This window comes from Mixophyes fleayi, chromosome 6 (assembly GCF_038048845.1).
Source record: "Mixophyes fleayi isolate aMixFle1 chromosome 6, aMixFle1.hap1, whole genome shotgun sequence".
NCBI classification, from domain to species: Eukaryota; Metazoa; Chordata; class Amphibia; order Anura; family Limnodynastidae; genus Mixophyes; species Mixophyes fleayi.
Genome location: NC_134407.1, coordinates 176,077,131 through 176,098,453, shown reverse-complemented (window position 1 = coordinate 176,098,453; position 21,323 = coordinate 176,077,131). Strand labels below are relative to the sequence as shown.

General features: G+C 41.7%; 1 protein-coding gene across 1 annotated transcript in view; it reads left to right on the top strand.

Moving 5' to 3' along the window:
• The first annotated feature begins 2,172 nt into the window (after positions 1-2,172).
• MRC2 (mannose receptor C-type 2) overlaps positions 2,173-21,323 on the top strand; it is a 90,726-nt gene continuing 71,575 nt past the window's right edge. Inside the window, exon 1 of the mRNA XM_075177376.1 lies at positions 2,173-2,341. Within this exon, the coding sequence (XP_075033477.1) occupies positions 2,233-2,341 (109 nt within the window). The 5' untranslated portion in view covers positions 2,173-2,232. The remainder of the gene's footprint in view (positions 2,342-21,323) is intronic.

Sequence of the window (21,323 nt, the reverse complement as noted above, 5' to 3'; positions counted from 1 at the left end):
GATACTGCAGAATGTGTGAACTTGGTAATATTGCAGTACCAATGGACTTATACTGCTGGATTGGTTTTGCAAATTTGGTTATAATTATTATATATTTTTTTTTTTTTTTAAATTTTTTATTTTTTTTTACTTTTTTTTTATTTTTTAAAAACTTGGGAATAATGGGGAAATAACTATGCCCTTAGAAGCACAGAGCACAGGACACAGCACCACTGGACTGAACAGGACACGGCACAGGACCCAGCAGCACTACGGAACTCAGCAGGACAGAGCACAGGACACAGCACCACTGGACTGATACTGCAGAATGTGTGAACTTTGTAATATTGCAGTACCAATGGACTTATACTGCTGGATTGGTTTTGCAAATTTGGTTATAATTATATATATTTTTTTTTTAATTTTTAATTGTAATTTTTTTTTTACTTTTTTTTTATTTTTTAAAAACTTGGGAATAATGGGGAAATAACTATGCCCTTAGAAGCACAGAGCACAGGACACAGCACCACTGGACTGAACAGGACACGGCACAGGACCCAGCAGCACTACGGAACTCAGCAGGACAGAGCACAGGACACAGCACCACTGGACTGATACTGCAGAATGTGTAAACTTTGTAATATTGCAGTACCACTGGACTTTTACTGCTGAATGTGTGAACTTGGTAATATTGCAGTACCAATGGGCTTATACTGCAGGATTGGTTGTGCAAATTTTGTGGTAATTAAAAAAAATTAAAGTAGTTTTTGGTATTTTTTTAAATAACTTTTTTTTATTTTTTTAAACACAGGGGAATATTGGGGAAATAACTATGCCCTTAAAAGCACAGAGCACAGGACACAGCACCACTGGACTGAACAGGACACAGCACAGGACCCAGCAGCACCACTGACCTCAGAAGGACAGAGCACAGCACACAGCACCACTGGACTGATACTGCAGAACACAGCACAGCACAGAACTAAACAGCACAGCACGAGATCTACCAGGACAGAGGACCACCTAACACACCCTCCCTCTACCCTGATCAATGCCCGAGTGAAGATGGCGGCGACTAGCGGGGAATTTATAGGATCCGAGTATCGCGAGATCCGACAACGGGATTATGAGTCAGAGCCTCAGTTTCAGATTTGAATTTGGCGCCAATACCCGGATCTGTCTCGGATCCGACTCGGATCGGCAACGTTCGGGTGGGCTCGGATTTCATAAATCCGAGTGCGCTCATCCCTATACAATATCAGAACTAATCTGAATTGTAGGATAAAAGCTGAGAACAGAGTGGTCCTATAGTGTTAACAGAGTGCATTTTATATATGTATATTTAATGTATAGCAATCTATCTATCTATCCATCTATATTGCTGTTATTGACAGAATGCATTAGTCAGTGACTAAACTTAAGCTGTGACAGCAACATACCTAACAACCTTTCCAATGGGCAAAAGGTATGTTTAGACTACATATATTATAAACAGACACACAACACAGGAGATCCAGCTACTTAAATATACACTGTCATATAAAGGGTCAGACTTCTGTAAATAAAATGATCATAAAACAATAGATTTTTATACAAGCTATAAACTTCACATACATGGGTCACTCTTAATTGTGAGCGATGGGATTGTTCCAGAGTGATGTTATGGAATACAGTCAATTTGTTTAAGGAGCTTTTTCCTTTCTAAAGAGGGGTGCTGCATCTTTAGGGAAAGTATAATTTACACATTTGACATCTGTATAATCCTAACTCACAATCTGGATTAGTACTATATACACTGACCTTGCAGGACAGTTAAATATTTGGTTGACAGAAACCCCTGCTCTGTGCCTCAAAGTACAGTCATTTGCATTGGGATTCAGTGGTGAGAGAGAGCAGGAGATACCAAGGAAAAGGAAAAAAACTCAGTAAATTTGGGTCACTTCAAGAAAGAGCAGAAGAAAATAAAAAAAAGAGTAAAATCATTATTTATTTATTTTTTGCTAACAAGTGATTTGAAAACAAAGTAAGGGAAGAGTTTTTCTCTTTTTTTTTTTTTTTTTCAGATCTTCCCCCAGTTTTTCACACTTGCTTACGTAATGTCTGATCCAGCCCATTGACTTAACACTCACACAGGCTGAGACATACAGACGTTTTTCATCTGTTCACTTATCCCTCCCCCTTTCTCTCCCTCCTCCCTCCCTCCTTTCTCCCTTCCTTCCATCCTTTGCAGGAGAGTTGGAGATTAGTATTAGAATGTATTTCTGCAGCAGGCATCTAGCTGTCTCCCAGTGGGTCACCTTCCTCTTAAAATGCACCCTCCTGGTCTCTATCACTGATTTGCACCTTGGCAGTGCCAACACAGGTAAGAGAGACACTCTTGATGCTTGCTGGCTGCATAACTTTAACTGTGCTGTTCATTGTTCGTGTTTGGAAGTGTAAGAGCTGGCTGTACTGTTCGAGGTGGGAATGTGCTGCGCAAGGGGTTGCTTGTAAAGCACTTTCTTTTGAATTAATACTGCTGAGTAGAAAGTTGGCTAGTGCAAGGGGCGATGGGAGTGAGGTGGCCTAGCAGCGAGAAGAATGAAAAAGGGGGCAAGGAAAAAAAAAGACAGAATTGAGTAAAAGCAGATGTGAATTGGATAGTGGCTTCTTACCATGGGGGAGGTGTTGAGAAAACTTGTTCACCAGTCAAATCTGTAGATGAATACTATAAAAGTTTAAAACGTGTCATTTAGTATTGGTGACATCACACATACACCCAAAAAAATAAAATAAAGTCTATTTAATAACATGGCCACTGTGTTTCTGTATCTATTACAGCATTTAATGTTGTTTGGGTTTTTGCATTGACATAGATGCAGCTTCTGAAGTAGGCATAACGTTTGTATATATGTTTATGTGTGGTTTAGACCATCCTATGTAAGAGGCTGTGCTGAAGTTCTGCCTTGGCCATGTCATCAGGCAGCTTCCTCAGCTTGTGAGGCGAGTTTAATTAAACGTTCCGTTTGATGCAAGTTTGGTCCACTCTGCGCTTCCTCCTTCTCCATGTCCTGTCTTGTTGTAGAGGTTTTTCTTCTTGGAAAGTACAGATTCAGGGTCAGGGCTGTCTTCAAGTTAACAGGCCAACATGAATGTGTTTGGGAAGTGTTGTTTGTAGGAAAGCGTTGGAGATGACACATGTATCCATCTTGTGATGTTATACATATGTATTTTTATTTGCAGAATATAATGATGTTGCTGTAGATGCTTAACTAACTATTGATATAGACCATCAATAAGGAGAGGCATTGAAAATCTATATGGATTGTTAATGTCCTGCAAACTATAGCTAAATTCAAGTTGAATTCATACAGACTTTGTCAAACATAAAACAAAAAAATATGTGCTATGTATCAATGCATTCTGAGCTTATACTGAGCTGACAGATCATCATCACTGATCTATACTGCTTGGATTTAGTTACATTGCTTTCACTAGAGAGAAGACAGTAGACTTATGTGTACCATATATTGTGTAATTCATTCCTATTGGCATGCTTGCTCTTACAGGGTACCAACACTTAGATTTATACAGCAATGTATACAACATTGCAGATTTGTAAGGTAAAATTATTATAATAATTATTATTATTATTATTATTATTATTAATAATAATATAATATTAATAATACTAATCATAATTTTATTATTATTATTATTATTATTTTTATTATTATTATAATCATTGTTTATTTTTAAGGAACCGCAGTGCGCACAGCAACTTCTTGGAGCTCTGTGGCTATAGAAATCTGTTAATGTTTAGGTGTCATTATGATGTTGTTGAGGCCACCTTGTTTCTGATAGTGTGACACACTTGTCCATCCAGGAAAGACAGCTCAAATCACTTGACATGAGGGGAGAGCAGTGGCGGAACTACCATTGGTGCGGTAGGTGCAGTGCATCGGGGCCCATGGAAATAATGGGGCCCGCTGCATGGCAGATGCTGAGGGTCGGGGGCCCCTATTCCCTCCACCCCACCTCCCTGCATCGGGGGCGACAACTCGATAGTTCCTCCTCGGTAGAAGAGCTATGTGCCATAACCCAGTCCTCACTAACATGGAGGCAGAAAAGACTAGCTTGCCTTATTGCCTTAAGTACTTATCGCAGATAAATGTACATTATGTGCAGTGTTGGTTGAATGGTTGCAACACTGCCAGCAGAAGGAAGTATTTCAGATCAGACACATCAAAAGGAATGGCAATCCAGAGATAAGTAGCAGAATAAAGAGAGAGGTGTAAAGCATGGGAGAGCACTGGATAGAGAAGAACAGAAACATGCATAAGGATTCTAATGATGGCTTTAGTGTTTAAATGGCATATAAAGATTTAACACCACAATTTTCCTGTACCAATAGGACAGAACTCCGTCTCTATGACACTGCTACACTATCAAACTCTGGGGTATATTTACTAAACTGCGTATTTGAAAAAGTGGAGATGTTGCCTATAGCAACCAATCAGATTCTAGTTATCATTTATTTAGTACATTCTACAAAATGATAGCCAAAATCTGATTGGTTGCTATAGGCAACATCTCCACTTTTTCAAACCCGCAGTTTAGTAAATATACCCCTCTGTGCCTTAAAACTTTCTTCCACTCCCCTCCTCACATCATCACACCGTTCCTGTCACATCCAGTCCTGCCATCACTAATAACAGGAGTGGCCAGGTCATAACTTCCTCCCACAAAAGTTGCTCACCGATCTCCTAAAATACACTGTGCTGCTGTGAACATTGCAATGGATGCGTCACAGCTGGGGGGACACATGGATGAGCAGTAGATGAAGCATGATAATAAAACAGTTTTTAGCCACAGTGTTTATAGGATGTGAAAAGGAGGCGGGGGGGGGGGGGGGGAGGTGGGGGTCAAAAGTAACCATATTGTAAAGCTCCAAATACCTCTGGCAATCTAATCTCCATAAGCTGCAGTTTACAAGAGTAGTTACATCTAAGTAAATATTAGGACAGTATTGGGTCATCCATTGTGGTGGGTTGTTGATACATTTTAGATATGCCTGAAGGTAGACTTACGTATTGTCAAAGATTTACAATTGTACATTTTGTTTGTAAACCTTTAATGATGCCTTTTCACATTAGATCTTGTCACTTTGCTTAGAAGCCCCTTACAGTTGTGAGCGAGGCGACAGCCCATCTTACTTGAGCGTGATGAAAAACAGACCAAAAGAATTTCAGACAGATGACATAAGTAAAACGTTAAAGTGTAAAACAGCTGGTCTAAGTGTCCTACTCCAGTGACAGACGTTTCATGGCTCTGAATGGACTCGGAAATCCTGTGTTTATAAAAGAGTGGATAGAAATTTTGATGCTTTACTCATTTTTATGTAAATGAATTATGGCGCAAGAATCTGCTGTCTATGTATATACATGATATCTGACATGCCTTTCACATTAATATTACGGGCCTAATTAGGACGCAAGCCTCATTTTTTTTGCTTAAAATATGGTTTTTGGTACATGCCCACCAGAAATGCATAACCTGCGTCCATATTAAGATTTTTGTTATCCCTGACTTGCTCCTCCTTGCATCTAGAGAGGCGGAATGAGAGAGATAAGGGCAGGTAAGAGTTGGTCAATCATAGTAAAGGCATGTCGAAGTAATTGCTCTATGGTTAGAGGTGGAGACACCCGCAGATCCTCCTGTCAGGAGGAACAAAGATCAGTGCTACTCCTGATGAAGCTCATCAGCATGGACCTTTGCAGTCAGTAAATAAATTAGTAAAACATTTGGGGAAAATACAGTGGCCTCCCAATCCCCAATAGTGATGTAAGCACCACATAGAAAGGGTAGTGGATTAGTGGAACAGCCTCCCATCAGAGGTGGTAGAGCAGTTTAAACATTCTTGGGATAGACATAAGGATATCCTTACAAAGAAATAAGGATCAAATAGGGTTTGAGGTTAACATAGGTTAAAATATGGGTGGACTAGATGGGCCAAGGGATTCCTATCTGCCATCAAATTCTTTGTTTCTATGTTTCACCAGCGTTCATAGGTTGTGCTGGCTGCTGCACTTCACCCCCTGTCATAATGTTACACAGCTCCAGCCTGAATTCCTTAGGGGAATTGTGCCTAGAAAATAAAATGCACCAATGTCCGGTGGGTGTTGGGTAATAAAAGTTCTTACAGATAAGTAATTAGCATTTTTGTATGTGCCTCTACTGGTCCCAGCAAGCCCTGGTAGCCATAAACTGCTTGGGTATGCTGGCGCTTGTATAACTACAAGTGCCAGTATACGCCTGGCTGCTGGAGAATGCTGGGGATTGTAGAACTACAAGCGCCAGCATACCCTGGCATCCTGGGCCTACTGGGACCTGTAGTACCACATAAATAATCTGTTGACATAAATCACAAACACCATGAAAATATTATTTTTTTTGTAACTAGGGACGCACTGAAACCATCTTTCAAGTTAAATATTGTGGGAATCCTCTTCTTTCTTACAGCTTTTAATCCATAAGGAATAAAAATCCATATAGATGCCGTATACTGGTCCTTACAGAGCTCCGTCACCGACTAACGGACACAGTGCACCTTCGCTCTGATTGGTCAGAGCATTAGAAAGCCTTTAAGAAGGTTTGTTCCAAACAAGGAACCCCGTTACCCTAGTGTAACCATTCACGCAAGCTGTGGCATCTGCCTGGACGTGCATAAATATGAAATTGACTTCTTGCACCAGAGGTAGAAGGGTAAATAATGGCAAAACCACTTCTAGCACCCACCAGTTGCACATGTGATCATTAATTGTATTTAAATTATAACCATGGTGGACATCCAGTTTGGTTTTAGTGTTACACACAGGCTTTATTTATCATGCAGACAATGTTACACACAGGAAGCGTAACTTACAAACTGGATAATCTGCGGATCCACATTATGGCTTTATACACACCAGTGCACCTTCTTGTCTGCCAGCTGCATTTCAAGGTTCACCCCCACGCCACAGTCTTTGAAAACATGCCCTGTGAATTCAGTCTGGATATAGTTTGGCAGGTTCATGCTTTAGAAAATGAGCAGGATAGAAATGATAAAGACATCACATCATTGTCCAACCTACTACCACTTTCATTTGTATTCCTATAATACTTCTAATTTTAGCTTCTTTTATATCTTAAAATAATCAGGTAGGTGATAGGACTTTATTACGTGTCAGCGTGTGCAATGCTTTTTATTACATTGGACAAAGTTTGCCTAGAAATGAACTTAGCTGTAATAGTATAACTGGACCGCCTCCTCAGTTTGGGACAGTTGAGAAGTAGCTGTTTGTTCTACGTGTCACATTTAGTGTTACACGTGGTGTAGCTTTTTGTATTGTGGTTCCTCTGCACACATGACACAAAGTCAGGTCAAAGGTCAGCCTACTTTCCCATCTAGGACCCCTCCCCTCAATAAATATAATTTTTTAATGATTTATTTATGCACTGCTTACATGGTACTCATTACTGTATTAAATAACAAATTAACTATCCCATACCAGCATGGTGGCTAAGTGGTTAGCACTTCTGCCTCACAGCGCTGGGGTCATGAGTTCAATTCCCAACCATGGCCTTATCTGTGTGGAGTTTGTATGTTCTCCCCGTGTTTGCGTGGGTTTCCTCCGGGTGCTCCGGTTTTCTCCCACACTCCAAAAACATACTAGTAGGTTAATTGGCTGCTATCAAAATTGACCCTAGTCTCTCTCTGTCTCTCTGTCTGTCTGTGTGTGTATGTTAGGGAATTTAGACTGTAAGCCCCAATGGGGCAGGGACTGATGTGAATGAGTTCTCTGTACAGCGCTGTGGAATCAGTGGCGCTATATAAATAAATGGTGATGATGATGTGATGATACTTGCCTACTCTCCCGGACAGTCTGGTTCCAAAGTTTGGGGAGTCCCCCTGCACTCCTAGAAGAGCAGGCACTCTTCCGAATCCCGTGGTGGAGGCTGTGCTTAATGACACAACTTGCATTGCTAAACATTGCCCGATGTTCCACAATGCCACGATTCACGACAGGAGCAAGGCTTCTTGTAATTAGAATATCAATTGGTTTATTTGTGTTGAACTGCATGCCAGGCATCTTGTACAGCAAAAGCTGTCAACTTAGCTTATTGTCCACACCTCCTAGCGCAACTGAAATCAGGGACAGATACTAAAAAAAAAGTGTTGTTTTGCTCATGTACTGCTTCTAGTATACAACCATATTCCGGTCATTATGCACAGGGAACCCCACAATACTATGACTCAGCTAAAGATGACATCTTGCCACACAAATGCAGACTATTATGTAACAAACGAGAAAACAAAGCAGCTTTTGTGTGGGGACCTTCTATCATAAATGACATGTCATTTTCACACATCCGTAAGTATTCATTCTGAGGTGAGCGCTGTGTCACTTTTGTCCCTTTCACTCCTCTGTCTATAAAACACCATTACCGCTTCTCTATAATTCACACCTGACTACCTGACCCAACTACTGGCTATTCCTCTCCTTGTGTAGGCAGCACAGTGGCGTAGTGGTTAGCACTTCTGCCATACAGCACTGGGGTCATGAGTTCAATTCCCGACCACGGCCTAATCTGTGAGGAGTTTATATGTTCTCCCTGTGTTTGCGTGGGTTTCCTCTGGGTGCTCCAGTTTCCTCCCACACTCCAAAAACATACTAGTAGGTTAATTGGCTGCTAACAAAATTGACCCTAGTCTGTCTTTGTGTGTCTGCATGTGTGTGCAGAATTTAGACTGTAAACCCCAATGGGGCAGGGGCTGATGTGAGTGACTTCTCTGTACAGCGCTGCGGAATTAGTGGCGCTATATAAATAAATGGTGATGATGATTGTGTGTGCAGTCATCTCTTCTCCCTTTCATCAGAACATGAGCCAGCCACTTGGCTGTGCGTCGACCATACTGATCTCAACCAGGTTGTGTCCAGTTCGGTAAATGGCACCGTTCCTTGGCACTCAAACACTTTGGCAATCCGACTGTTGACCTGAGCTACAAACTGAGGTCGGAGCACTTCTGGCTTCATTGCGGCTTGTTTGAGCAGTCGGAAGATGACAAGAGGCTGATAACTGCAGTTTTCCAATAATTATGTTTTCCAACAACCCAATAATAATCTGGTTGATTCCAATCGGAGTGTAATTGGGTGTCAAGACTGTCGCATGTGTATTCTGAAGAATGTTTGCAGGCTCCCTTAATTTTTAACCTAAAAAGCCTGCTTAAATGACGACTAAACCTAAAATACTTAAATATTTTTTATGTTGTTAATAGTTCTTGTATATATGTAAATGGTTCAGGTGCTAATGTTAAGGCGGTGTGAAATATCTTAAGTTCTGTCGTGATGTGGAAACTTTTTCATAAACAATTGTGAATGTTAATAATTGCTACTTTATGTGAGGCGAATTGTGTTGTAGGTTTAGTGGTCTTTTAAATAAAACAAAACTGGAAAATATTCTAAAGCTGGGAAGTCGAAGGTCAAATGTGCCTGGAGTTTTATTATGTATACTAAATTATTATTGTGTAGGCAAATTGTGGTTGTGTACTTCAGTCAACAGTCTGATCAAAGGAATGGCCACCCATTGTTTACCCTATTAACTCAGGGTATGCTTCTGCAGGACTAAACTTGATTGAATTAATGTAGAATTTGCAGAGATTAGTCTGATGGTGGGTAAATTGTTTCCTTTTCATGTTTGTTACTAGGAGCACTTAAAGGGAAGAAATAAAATAGTTTCAACAGTTTATTTCTATGTTCAGTATAAGATACGATTGTAAGTCATTCTGGTCAGAAAAACGTAATGGAGGACGTTTATGACTATTGTTCTATAGGTGACTGTAGATAAATGTTGTTTATAAACTGTAGTTGGAAAATGACAATACCACCTTTCCTACATGCAGAACAGTTGTAATAAATGTGCACTAATGTCTGCATAGCGGTGTGCAAACATGCTAGTGAGACGCAACATATTATTTTACTGCCTGAGATAAACTTAACTATTAGACTTACACATAGTTGCCAGCATTGGCAGCTTGTGTCCCGGGAGGTCCAGGGGGCAGGTGGGTGTGTGGGGGTGGGTCTCGAAGAATCTCACCGTTAGCCCCGCCCCCAATGCTGTCACCACCCTTTTTCGACCAATAAAACTAGGGGCGGGAACACAATGATGCATCCATGACGCCAATAAGCCCCACCCCCTCCGTTTACTTTTTCCACAGCCGGTCGGGAATCGGGAGACTTGCGCTCTCTCCCGGGAGTCTGGGAGACTGACCCACAGTTCGGGAGTCTCCCGGATATTCCGGGAGAGTTGGCAAGTATGGCACTTACGTAACATTGTAGAAACATTTTCAAAATAGTTTTTAAGAAACTTGTCTCTTTAAGAGATACGCTCTTGTCGTATGTGTGTCAAAATAATATTGGTACATTACATGTGTAACTGGTGAACTTGCATATGAAGCAATTTATTCAGTTCTTAGTTTGCCTATGGCCTGTACAGAGAGGAGGCGCTGTTTGGTGGTCTGAACCAACATTCAAGAGATTGCAGCCAACATACCAATTCGCTGTGTCTGGGAGAACTGTTTAGGCTGCTTGATAAATATAAAACTTTGTCATCAGAGCACCTTTCTGTTCCCTGTAAAAAAAAGTGCCATGTAAAAAAAAAATGTTCAAAATGTATTTTTTGATTTAGTAAATTGTCTGAAATCTCTCAAAAAAAAACCCTGTCTCATACGACCCTGACAAATCTGATCAGCCGCACTGAAAATGTTAACACACTGAGATTATTTCATAGCCTGCCCTCATGTTAAGCAGCAGCACACTGGGCTCTTAACCTCATTCTGCCTCCTCCCTCACACCCTACCATACACAGCCAAGGTTTTTACAGGCTCCCTAGTGGGTCAGCACTGTGGTCACTCATGATATAATAGAATGTGTGTTCTGTATTTCTCCTACAGCAGGGTGTGGCTTTGTCCAAGGGACAGACTGTTTAAATCTCTCAGTCTCCACCGCAGATACACGAGGGAAGAAGCTCAATCATTTATTAACCCCCTACAATTAGTGCTGCAGTAGGTTACCACAGAGAGTTCAGGGTTTATCAGATGGGGCCTGGCCTTTTCACATTATGGAGGCAGACATTGTGTCGGCTGAACTAACAACTAGTGATACCACTTGGGGATAAGGTAGAGAGTGTCTCATGCCATCACTAGTGTCTAGGGAATTGATAGGCTGCATTCTCCTGAAGATTGGTTCACCCTGCAAAATGGCTGCCTGCACTGGAAGTTGGAGATAGGTACACCTTACATGTTTTATAACGTATTTACTTTTCATTATTGATAGAAAGCTGCTTGGTTGTCTTTATCGATATTAAACCTTTCTTTAGTCAACATGTCACTATGTGTTTTAGTTAAATTCAGGACCAGACTGGCCATCTGGCAGTTCTGGCAAATGCCAGAAGGGCTGATGGCTAGATGGGCCGGATATAAGCTGGCTGGCCCCATACTCGGCACACAGACTGTCATGCCGGAACCGGGCCAGTGTATGACTATAGTATGTGTGTAGTGTTTGTGGACCAGTGTATGACTACAGTATGTGTGTGTGTGATAGTGTATGATTATAGTATGTGTGTTTGGGCCAGTGTATGACTGTATTGTGTGTGTGACAGAGTATGACTATAGTATGTGTGTGGGGGACAGTATATGACCAGAACGTGTGTGGGCCAGTGTATGACTATAATGTGTGTGTGAGCTAGTGTATGCCTAGTGTGTGTATGTGTGAGACAGGGTATGACTATAGTATGTGTGTGGGGCCCAGTGTATGACTATAATGTGTGTGGGGGACAGGGTATGACTATAGTATGTGTGTGTGTGGGGCCCAGTGTATGACTATAATGTGTGTGGGGGACAAGGTATGACTATAGTATGTGTGTGTGGCCCAGTGTATGACTATTGTATGTGTGTGGGGCCCAGTGTATGACTATAATGTGTGTGGGGGACAGGGTATGACTATAGTATGTGTGTGTGTGGGGCCCAGTGTATGACTATTGTATGTGTGTGGGGCCCAGTGTATGACTATAATGTGTGTGGGGGACAGGGTATGACTATAGTATGTGTGTGTGTGGGGCCCAGTGTATGACTATTGTATGTGTGTGGGGCCCAGTGTATTACTATAATGTGTGTGGGGTCAGGGTATGACTATAGTATGTGTGTGTGTGGGGCCCAGTGTATGACTATAATGTGTGTGGGGCCCAGTGTATTACTATAATGTGTGTGGGGGACAGGGTATGACTATAGTATGTGTGTGTGTGTGGGGCCCAGTGTATGACTATAATGTGTGTGGGGGACAGGGTATGACTATAGTATGTGTGTGTGTGGCAGAGCCGTAACTTAGAATTCTAGCGCCCGGGGCGAGAAAGACAAATGCCGCCCCCCTAGCCCTCAATTTTAACCAAATGAACCTAACATATTCCTAAATTGCGCCCCCCTTCAGCGTTGCACCCTGGGCGGTCGCCCCTGTCGCACAGCCCAAGTTACGGCCCTGGTGTGTGGGGCCCAGTGTATGACTATAATGTGTGTGGGGGACAGTGTATGACTATAATGTGTGTGGGGGACAGTGTATGACTATAATGTGTGAGTTTGAGGAGATAGTATATGACTATAATGTGTGAGTGTGAGGCTGGGGGGTCTTAATATAATGTGGGAGGTAGGCTATTAATCTAATGGTGAATTACTCCCGAAATTCGTGTCGGTCTCACAGACGCCAGGGAGAGCTGGCAAGTCTCCCGCATCCCGTTACTGGCTTGCAAAAATAATGCGATTCGCCCTCCCCCCGCGACAAAACTGTATTTTCATCGCGGGGCTGGGCCAAAATGAGGCGTTTGGCCCCGCCCCGCCCCCTCCCACCCTCCAGCCACACCCCTCTCCCGGAAATAACTTCGCGAAAGTAGGCAACTATAGGTGAAAGTGACAAGATAGGTAGGAGAGAGCAGGACAGTCTGCCAACGGTCCTGAATTTGGTGGGTGACTGTCCCGCTTAGTCAGGATTTGGTCTGACTACAAGGACAGTTGGGAGGTATGTCCTGCTTCACATTGTACTGCTTGTGAAGGAAGAACTGCGTATATCTAACAGTAGTGCTCATAGTACTGCCTGTGTATTTGTCAAAAATGTGTCTAATAACCATATTACATATAGGAGCCCCCCTGTCTTAAGCAGGGCAGCCATCAGGGGGGTACAGGGGGTACCAGCGTATGGGGCCCGGGCTCACCAGGGGGCCCGCTCTCCTCTAATCCCGGCATCCTCACTGCTGCATTGATCCTGGCTGTCACAGCCAGGCAGCTTTCAAACACAATCGCAGGGGAATGATCGTTCCACCCCTGCGATCATGTGATCCGCCCCCTCTTCCTATCAGCTGACCTCACACTGAAGTTCCTGCCAATGATATAGGGAGAAGCAACAGAGAGGCTGCAGCCTGCAGGAGTCATGTAGGTAAATATTTTTTATTTTAAAACAGATAGAGGTACTTAATGGAGGGATAAAGACAGCTAGGAGTTACACAGAGAGAGAACTAGCTTAAGGGCTGAGCACACAAAGGGAGATTTATTGTTCATATGCAAACCCAGGACAGACTAAGACACCACTTCCATCTGTTAGTGAGGTTATTTCTGGGTTCCTGTATGTACAGTTGTACACCACTGAAAAATCATACACACCACTGCCTGATACATGTGTCATTATTAATCAGAAGTGTAGTTATCCAGAGGGTCAGGTGTGAGAGTAGTTTATAAGTGATTCATACTGTATACTGAATTAACACAATTAGAGTAAGGTACATTACTGTGATCAGCCACCTATACCAGTTAGGAACTGCATGACAATATCTGAATTTAGTAGTAATTATGTTATTAGAGTTACTTGCCTGTTACTGTGATTTACATTGTATGCTCCTACTCCAATCTTCAACTGAACTGTGTGTATTACATTGTTGTCTAAGTTTGCATCCATTTATCTGCTATTTTACTCAAGCCACTGCACCTCTGCTTATTAACAACCATGCTGTGGTACTTTGCTCCTATTTACACGGTGTGTGGGTCGACGTCTGTATATATACACGCAAATTGACCATACCCCCCAACCCTACCTCTTTTGTCAATCAGGCCAGGGGGGTGTGACCACTCCTGATATCCAAGCTTATATCCATAATGCAAGCAAAATAAATCTCTTTGCATTTTATATTCCACTTCATTTTACATCCATATAAACCCATTATCACTAATAGGAGATATATATATATATATATTGTGTGATCTATACCTGCTAACAAGGCTCCTTGTCATAGTGTGATAAAAGCTGACTCTGCTTTTCCCACATTAGAATTTAGCAATAACCTAGGCTAATGCTTAGGATGTCTTGAAGGGTTGATATTATTTGAGATGGAGGTATAGTTTTTAATAAATACAATATTGAACAAAATTCAAAAATTGTACTTTAAGGGAAAAGGCGCATAAGGGAACAATAAAGAAAGCAAGGAAATGATGTTGGTGGATATAAATACATATCCGGTTGCCTAAAACTATGTTAAATTTTAGATTAAATAATATTCTTCTCCACACTACTTGATGCACAATCACAAATCTATAATTGAGATTTAGTTCAAGTAATTCAATTTCACAGGTATATATGGCAAATCCAATATAACAATAAGTTTATATCTGTGATTCAGTCCCACAGTCCAAAATAAATCCCACTTCCAATAGCGATTCAGAGCACACAAAGTTCAAATATGCTGCCCTTAGTAATTAATGTAGATTTGCATCAGTAATTGATGATAATGCAGTTCAGCGTAGTTCGGCCACATTTACATCTGCCTCCAAATACATAAGCTGGGACAGTGGTTGGGAGGGTGCAGTCGGTTAGCGCTGGGGGGGGGGGGGGGGGGTATTTGGCTTCGGGAAGGGGGGGTGTTGGGGAGGTTGTTGTGCTGGAGGGGCCCATACCTGTTTCGTTTGTACTGGGCCCCACGATTTCTGATGGCAGCCCTGGTCTTAAGTGCCTAGGGCCCCCCAAGCCTTAATCCAGCTCTGGTTAGCAGGAGGAATCTGATAGTTGCTCCCAGTCCCCGGATAGGACACAGCCTGCTGAGAAAGCCGAGGAGCTCTAAGTCTCATGAGATTTATTCATCTTGTGAGACTAAGAGCTTCCCTGCTCACTCTACAGGGAGTTCCCACCCTGACAGATGTCAGCAGCATCAGAAGCATAGATGAGTACAGTGGACTGGGGGCGTCGTAATGTGTCTGGGGGGTGGGAGTGATGTGATGTGGATGGGGAGGACGTGATAAATGTAATATTTTATTATAATGTATGTATCAACTCACCACCATGTTGACCACGCCCCCAACATAATGTAGCCACGCCCTTGGCAGCACACAGGTTTTTTTCTTGCTCATCAACAGAGGTGGGCCCGTGTGCTTTAAATGCCAGGGCTGATTTTTAGTCCCGGTCCGGCCCTGGTTAAATCGGTCTTGGCAACTTTTCAGTAGCATATTTGTATCACTACCACAAAACTAAGGGATTCATTAAATCTACATTTAGAATTTTGTATTTTGAAAATCATCTGGTCTTGGGCAGCTGTACTTTTTTTAAGTAAAATAGAAATGTTGGAAAATGATTAATTGACTTATCATTTGGAGTCTGCAGTGGCATGGTGAGAGGTGAGATACACAAGTAGTTCAGTGCTCACACCGAATGTGTAAGTATACTTTACCATAGCTCTCAACTGTCCTGATTTCAGCGGGACAGTCCCGATTTTAGAGCTCTGTCCTGCGGGTGGGATGTAGGGGAAAGGGAGGTAAGTAATTGGCAACCTAGCACTTTACAGCCCTAGGCAGCCCTCTGGGGGCAGGGCCACATCGCAATCATGCAGTGACCACGCCCTTTATGACGTGACCACTCCCCCCGATCACACTGCCGGGCACAGACATGTTGGGAGTTATGTTTTACCATAGGTAATATTGTAATATAGGCAGTGGTGAAAGTGTATACAGTGGTATGCCATACCGCCACTTCTCCTATTGCCTTCATTATAAAACTCCATTCACTTACATTCCCATTACATTTTTCATACCACCACTTCTGTGTCTCCACTTCGACCACTGAATATAGGCATCAGATCTGAAGAATGCACAGAATAGCCACATTAATAAAAGTCTGTCTGAGCTCATTAGCCTTTGAGTATAGTATACTTAATCTATGAAATCTTTTATAGAATGTCCTTTAACCACTGTGGTCTGAAGGTGTATAAAAACGCAACTTGTGTTCCACGGTTGACTTATAAAAGATATAGAAGATGGTGTTTGAAAGCACTGGCTCTGTTTTTGCAAATGACGCAAAATTATATAATGTACAGTATTTGAACTACAAGCAGATCTGAAGAAGTGTCTCTTGCAGGTACGATCTGTATACATGGCACTTGCTCTAGCAGGAACAGGTGACTGTCATCACTATCACTCGTCACATACACTGGACCTGTAACTGGTGCGAGTGATACAACTGAAAATCATGTATCTGAGAGATGCCCAAATCTTGTATCGGATGCTGCTGTGTGCGCTTGTGCTTGGCACGCTCTTAAAGTACACTAACTATGTGCATACGCTTCTTACCTCCCCACGTTCTGCCCATGAAATGGTAGGCTGTTAGAAGTGTCTTTTGCTTTCAAGATGAATTGAATACATTTGGGTTCTCTGGAGTATAATCCGTTTTTGGGCAAAATACAGCACATGTCAGCATTTATGTTCCTTAATTATTTCAGGCCCTTTATCTCCAGCTGTGGAAAGGGTTCTTTACAGTAAGAGCAATGAAACTGGAATGCACTCCCACAAGAATTGGTATTGTACACAGTAAAGTAAGAAAGTATTGGATACCTTAGCAATAGGGCAACTGAATTTAAAACTGCTCTATCAAATTTTACTAAGCGTTTCTCTCTCCTGCCAGAGCCCTAGTTACGTTTTTTACTTCTGGGGCTCTTCTGGTTCTTCTGACAGTCTCCTTGCCGAAAATCACAATAGGTTTGTCCTGCTCTCACATACCACTTCCACTTCCATTTTGAAGTGGCGAACGGAATTAATTTGCTGGTTTTATTTTACAGAGCTGGAGGATCCCTGGGAAAATTGGCTGCATGGAGCAGCTCCCGGGGCTTCTGCTAGATTAGGGAGAAGGGATTGTCAAATTAATGATTAAAAACACACCAATGATTATGTTGATCAAAGAGTTGTCCAGTTGCCAGTATGAATACAATAACCAACATGTAACCTCACTACGTAACCTATTATCACTAACAAGAGTTTATAGTGTTGTACAACATTGGAAAATGTAAGTATGTCCAAAACACAAATGAAGTGATACATATCCTTTACAGTTTATAATCTATAGCATACTACCGAAAGGGAATTTAAATGGAAACTCCTTGGAAATCCAACTTTCATCCCTACCCTATAATCTTTGGAATCCTAAGTTTCCTTAGCCTGCCGATCTTCTATTTACCAAAGGGAAGGTATGGTAGCAAAGTGTTCACGCTGCAGGACTCCTTTGGTGGAGTATTGCAGTGATGTAATAGCAGCAACATGCTTTAGTTAATGAATTTAGTAACCATTACAAGTCTTCTCTGGCGACAATCTCTCAGTGGGGGTTCAGGCCTGGGCACCTTCAGTCTACTGAAATCAGCAGTCGGCATCATCATCATCATCTATTTATATAGCGCCACTAAGTCCGCAGCACTGTACAGAGAACTCTCTCACATCAGTCCCTGCCCCATTGGGGCTTACAGTCTAAATTCCCTAACATACATACACACACACAGACTAGGGTCAATTTAATAGCAGCCAATTAACCTACCAGTATGTTTTTGGAATGTGGGAGGAAACCGGAGCACCCGGAGGAAACCCACGCAAACTCCACACAGATAAGGCCATGGTCAGGAATTGAACTCATGACCCCAGCGCTGTGAGGCAGAAATGCAAACTACTGAGCCACCGTGCTCTTCAAATTAGCCACACATTGCAATTTTGAAGGCCAGTGTTATAGATTGTGTCCAAATTGGCCCAAAATTGACATGTATGTGGCCTCCAGAATGATAAAAATTGGATTTGATTAGATAGGATGGAAAATACTGCCTGCTGGTAGTCTCATTGGCCCGCATGTCCTGTCATTATCCCTCAGGAAGCACAGGTCAATTGCAAACCCACAGCAGCCTCCAAGAAACATAAGGTCGGTTCAGTACAGCCAAACCCATATGTGTATTTCCCACAGACCCTGTGGTTCGGCAGTCAGGCCAGACTGCTGATTCACTGGTGGCAAATATAGGTAAACATATGGACTTGGCTGCCATGATCCTGTAACAACATGCATAGTAAGCATTAGACATCTTTAGAAGGTATTGTACATTTACATTTTTATTGGTATGTATTCTATGTGTGCAGTGTTGTTGTCTATCAGTTGCTTAATGGGACAGATTTAAAGTCCTATGTAAATATTCTGTCTTTATATCTATTTTTGACTTGACAGTTTGTTCCACAGCAGCTGTATAAAGATGGGGTCAACCACTATAGTGCAATATCTGACTGCTTAGTCACGGCTTGTAGGCAACTTTCTGCTTCTGATGCATATAGCCTGTATTCTGCAAGTGCTACCACCACATTCTAGAATGTTACATTGGCAGAATTCCAACCTGGTCCCATAGTGAGTGCTTTTTATGCTTTGAGCTTGTAATAGACTTACATGCAATCGCCATGTGTCTGCCATCTGACGAGGTGCAAAGGTTAAAAGGCAAAACTTGTTCTTTGGTCAATGAAATAGAGAGAAAAAGGATGTATATTGGGGCACTCCAATGAGGGGATATTTATAAAATATAACTTTTAATGATGTATATTAAAAATAGGGGTAGAGAGCGAAATATTTAAAATAACATATGACAAACAGTGATACATACACTTTAAAAATGCAAACTAAGTTGCAAGAGCTCCTACTGTCATGTAAAACAACAGTTGTATGTGCACAGACTTCAATAAGTCATAGGGCAGAATGGTCAAGATAAACCTAGATGAAAAGGCTGTTGTTAGTACTGCCTATTAATACTCCATATATATGCGCGCCAGACCTAAAAAAGTGTCATCTGTATTAGATGCAAAAAAATAAGCATTTACCAAAGTGTCTCCGTTATAATAATAAGAGACTATCTTATGAAAAACACCACAAATGAGGTCAGCGGTAATTCCCCCCCTGATCGCGGGATTCTGTGATAAGTTCCCTGCCTATGATAACTGGGGAGCGATCAGGAAGATAATAGGTCCAAATTGACATAAGGCAGAAAAAGAAAGTAGGAGCCCTGAAACGCCAACGCGCGTTTCGCTCGGCTGCTTTTTCAAGGCTGAGTCTTGAAAAAGCAGCCGAGCGAAACGCGCGTTGGCGTTTCAGGGCTCCTACTTTCTTTTTCTGCCTTATGTCAATTTGGACCTATTATCTTCCTGATCGCTCCCCAGTTATCATAGGCAGGGAACTTATCACAAAATCCCGCGATCAGGGGGGGAATTACCGCTGACCTCATTTGTGGTGTTTTTCATAAGATAGTCTCTTATTATTATAACGGAGACACTTTGGTAAATGCTTATTTTTTTGCATCTAATACAGATGACACTTTTTTAGGTCTGGCGCGCATATATATGGAGTATTAATAGACAGTACTAACAACAGCCTTTTCATCTAGGTTTATCTTGACCATTCTGCCCTATGACTTATTGAAGTCTGTGCACATACAACTGTTGTTTTACATGACAGTAGGAGCTCTTGCAACTTAGTTTGCATTTTTAAAGTGTATGTATCACTGTTTGTCATATGTTATTTTAAATATTTCGCTCTCTACCCCTATTTTTAATATACATCATTAAAAGTTATATTTTATAAATATCCCCTCATTGGAGTGCCCCAATATACATCCTTTTTCTCTCTATTTCATTGGTACAAATTATCTCATGTAGGGTGCACCCCCTGGTTGGTATATCGCTTTATGTACCCCAGGTTTGTTATACAACATTTATTTTTGAAGGAGACCAATCTATATTACATGCTATCTGGTGCGGTGGTATACCTCTTTTGTTCTTTGGTCAGTAACCCATCACTAATCAAATTGGAAATAGACAGTTTAGGTGTTATACCATGTATTTTGACTCTTTATGTCCTTTAGACTTGCTGTGGACTTGTTTTGTGCCCATACTTATTATTTAGAAAAAATGCTGATTGTCAGGTCTGACTTGGGACTCTATAGGTCTCGTAATAAACCTGGTTTTATTTCCATGCAAAAAATCTTACAGAAAATATTGTACTGCTGTAATTCATTCGTTATCATGTCAATGCTATATTTATTCCAGCTCTTTATGAAGCTCTGTTACAACCCAAATGACAGTAGGGTATTGGAGCATCACATGTGGAAATAATAGTTGATCCAATGTGCACAGACATCTTGTAACAATTCATACAAAAAGATATATGAAAAACATTAGTGAAAAGATTGTTTACTTTAAACTTAATAAAAGCTGCAGTGGAAAGTCAGAATGAATATGACATTTTACCTTCATTATGTCATAATGAAGGAAAGGCCACAAGGTCTGGGCCTAGGGTGGCAGAATTGCTGTGGCAGCAGAGTGTACTTTGTCCCATCAAAATTAAAACATATATGTTTGGGCTCATGGAGTTCTAGAGCAATTTGAGGGAGGGGCAGCACAAACATTTATGTTGCCTTATGGTAACAGTCCACAATTAATGGCATTTTCCAATTCATATAGTGCTTTATATTTATCTTACGAAATTGCGAAAAGACTAAGGAAGAGAGATTGATAATGAGGCAGCGGTCATATACATTCCACAATGGAATGTTCTTTCAATATAATCCTCCAGTTCCTCTTTTGCCTTTCTGCACTATGGGGCTGATGCAGAGTTAAACGCAAAACAGGAGTAACTTATTCTTAAAAAGAGAGTAAGGAAAATGAGCATATTTTACACCCATATGCAGAGCCATATGGACCAGGAGGTGCGTCTGCATTAGCAAAAAATGCGTCTGGTTTACAATAAATCATCATCATCAGTGAGTATTTGTACCTGCCCTATAGCCCTAACAGGCCTATCTCCGTGTTTCTGCAGGTGTCTATGAGCCACATTTGTGTGAAAGCGCCTTTAGTGTACCTGGCCTGCAGGTGCACGCCCCTTTCCTTCCCCCAGCCAATGGGCATACGTTGCAGAATAACAGAAGTCTGCATAGGAGCATATGTGTACGCCCATTGTCTGGGC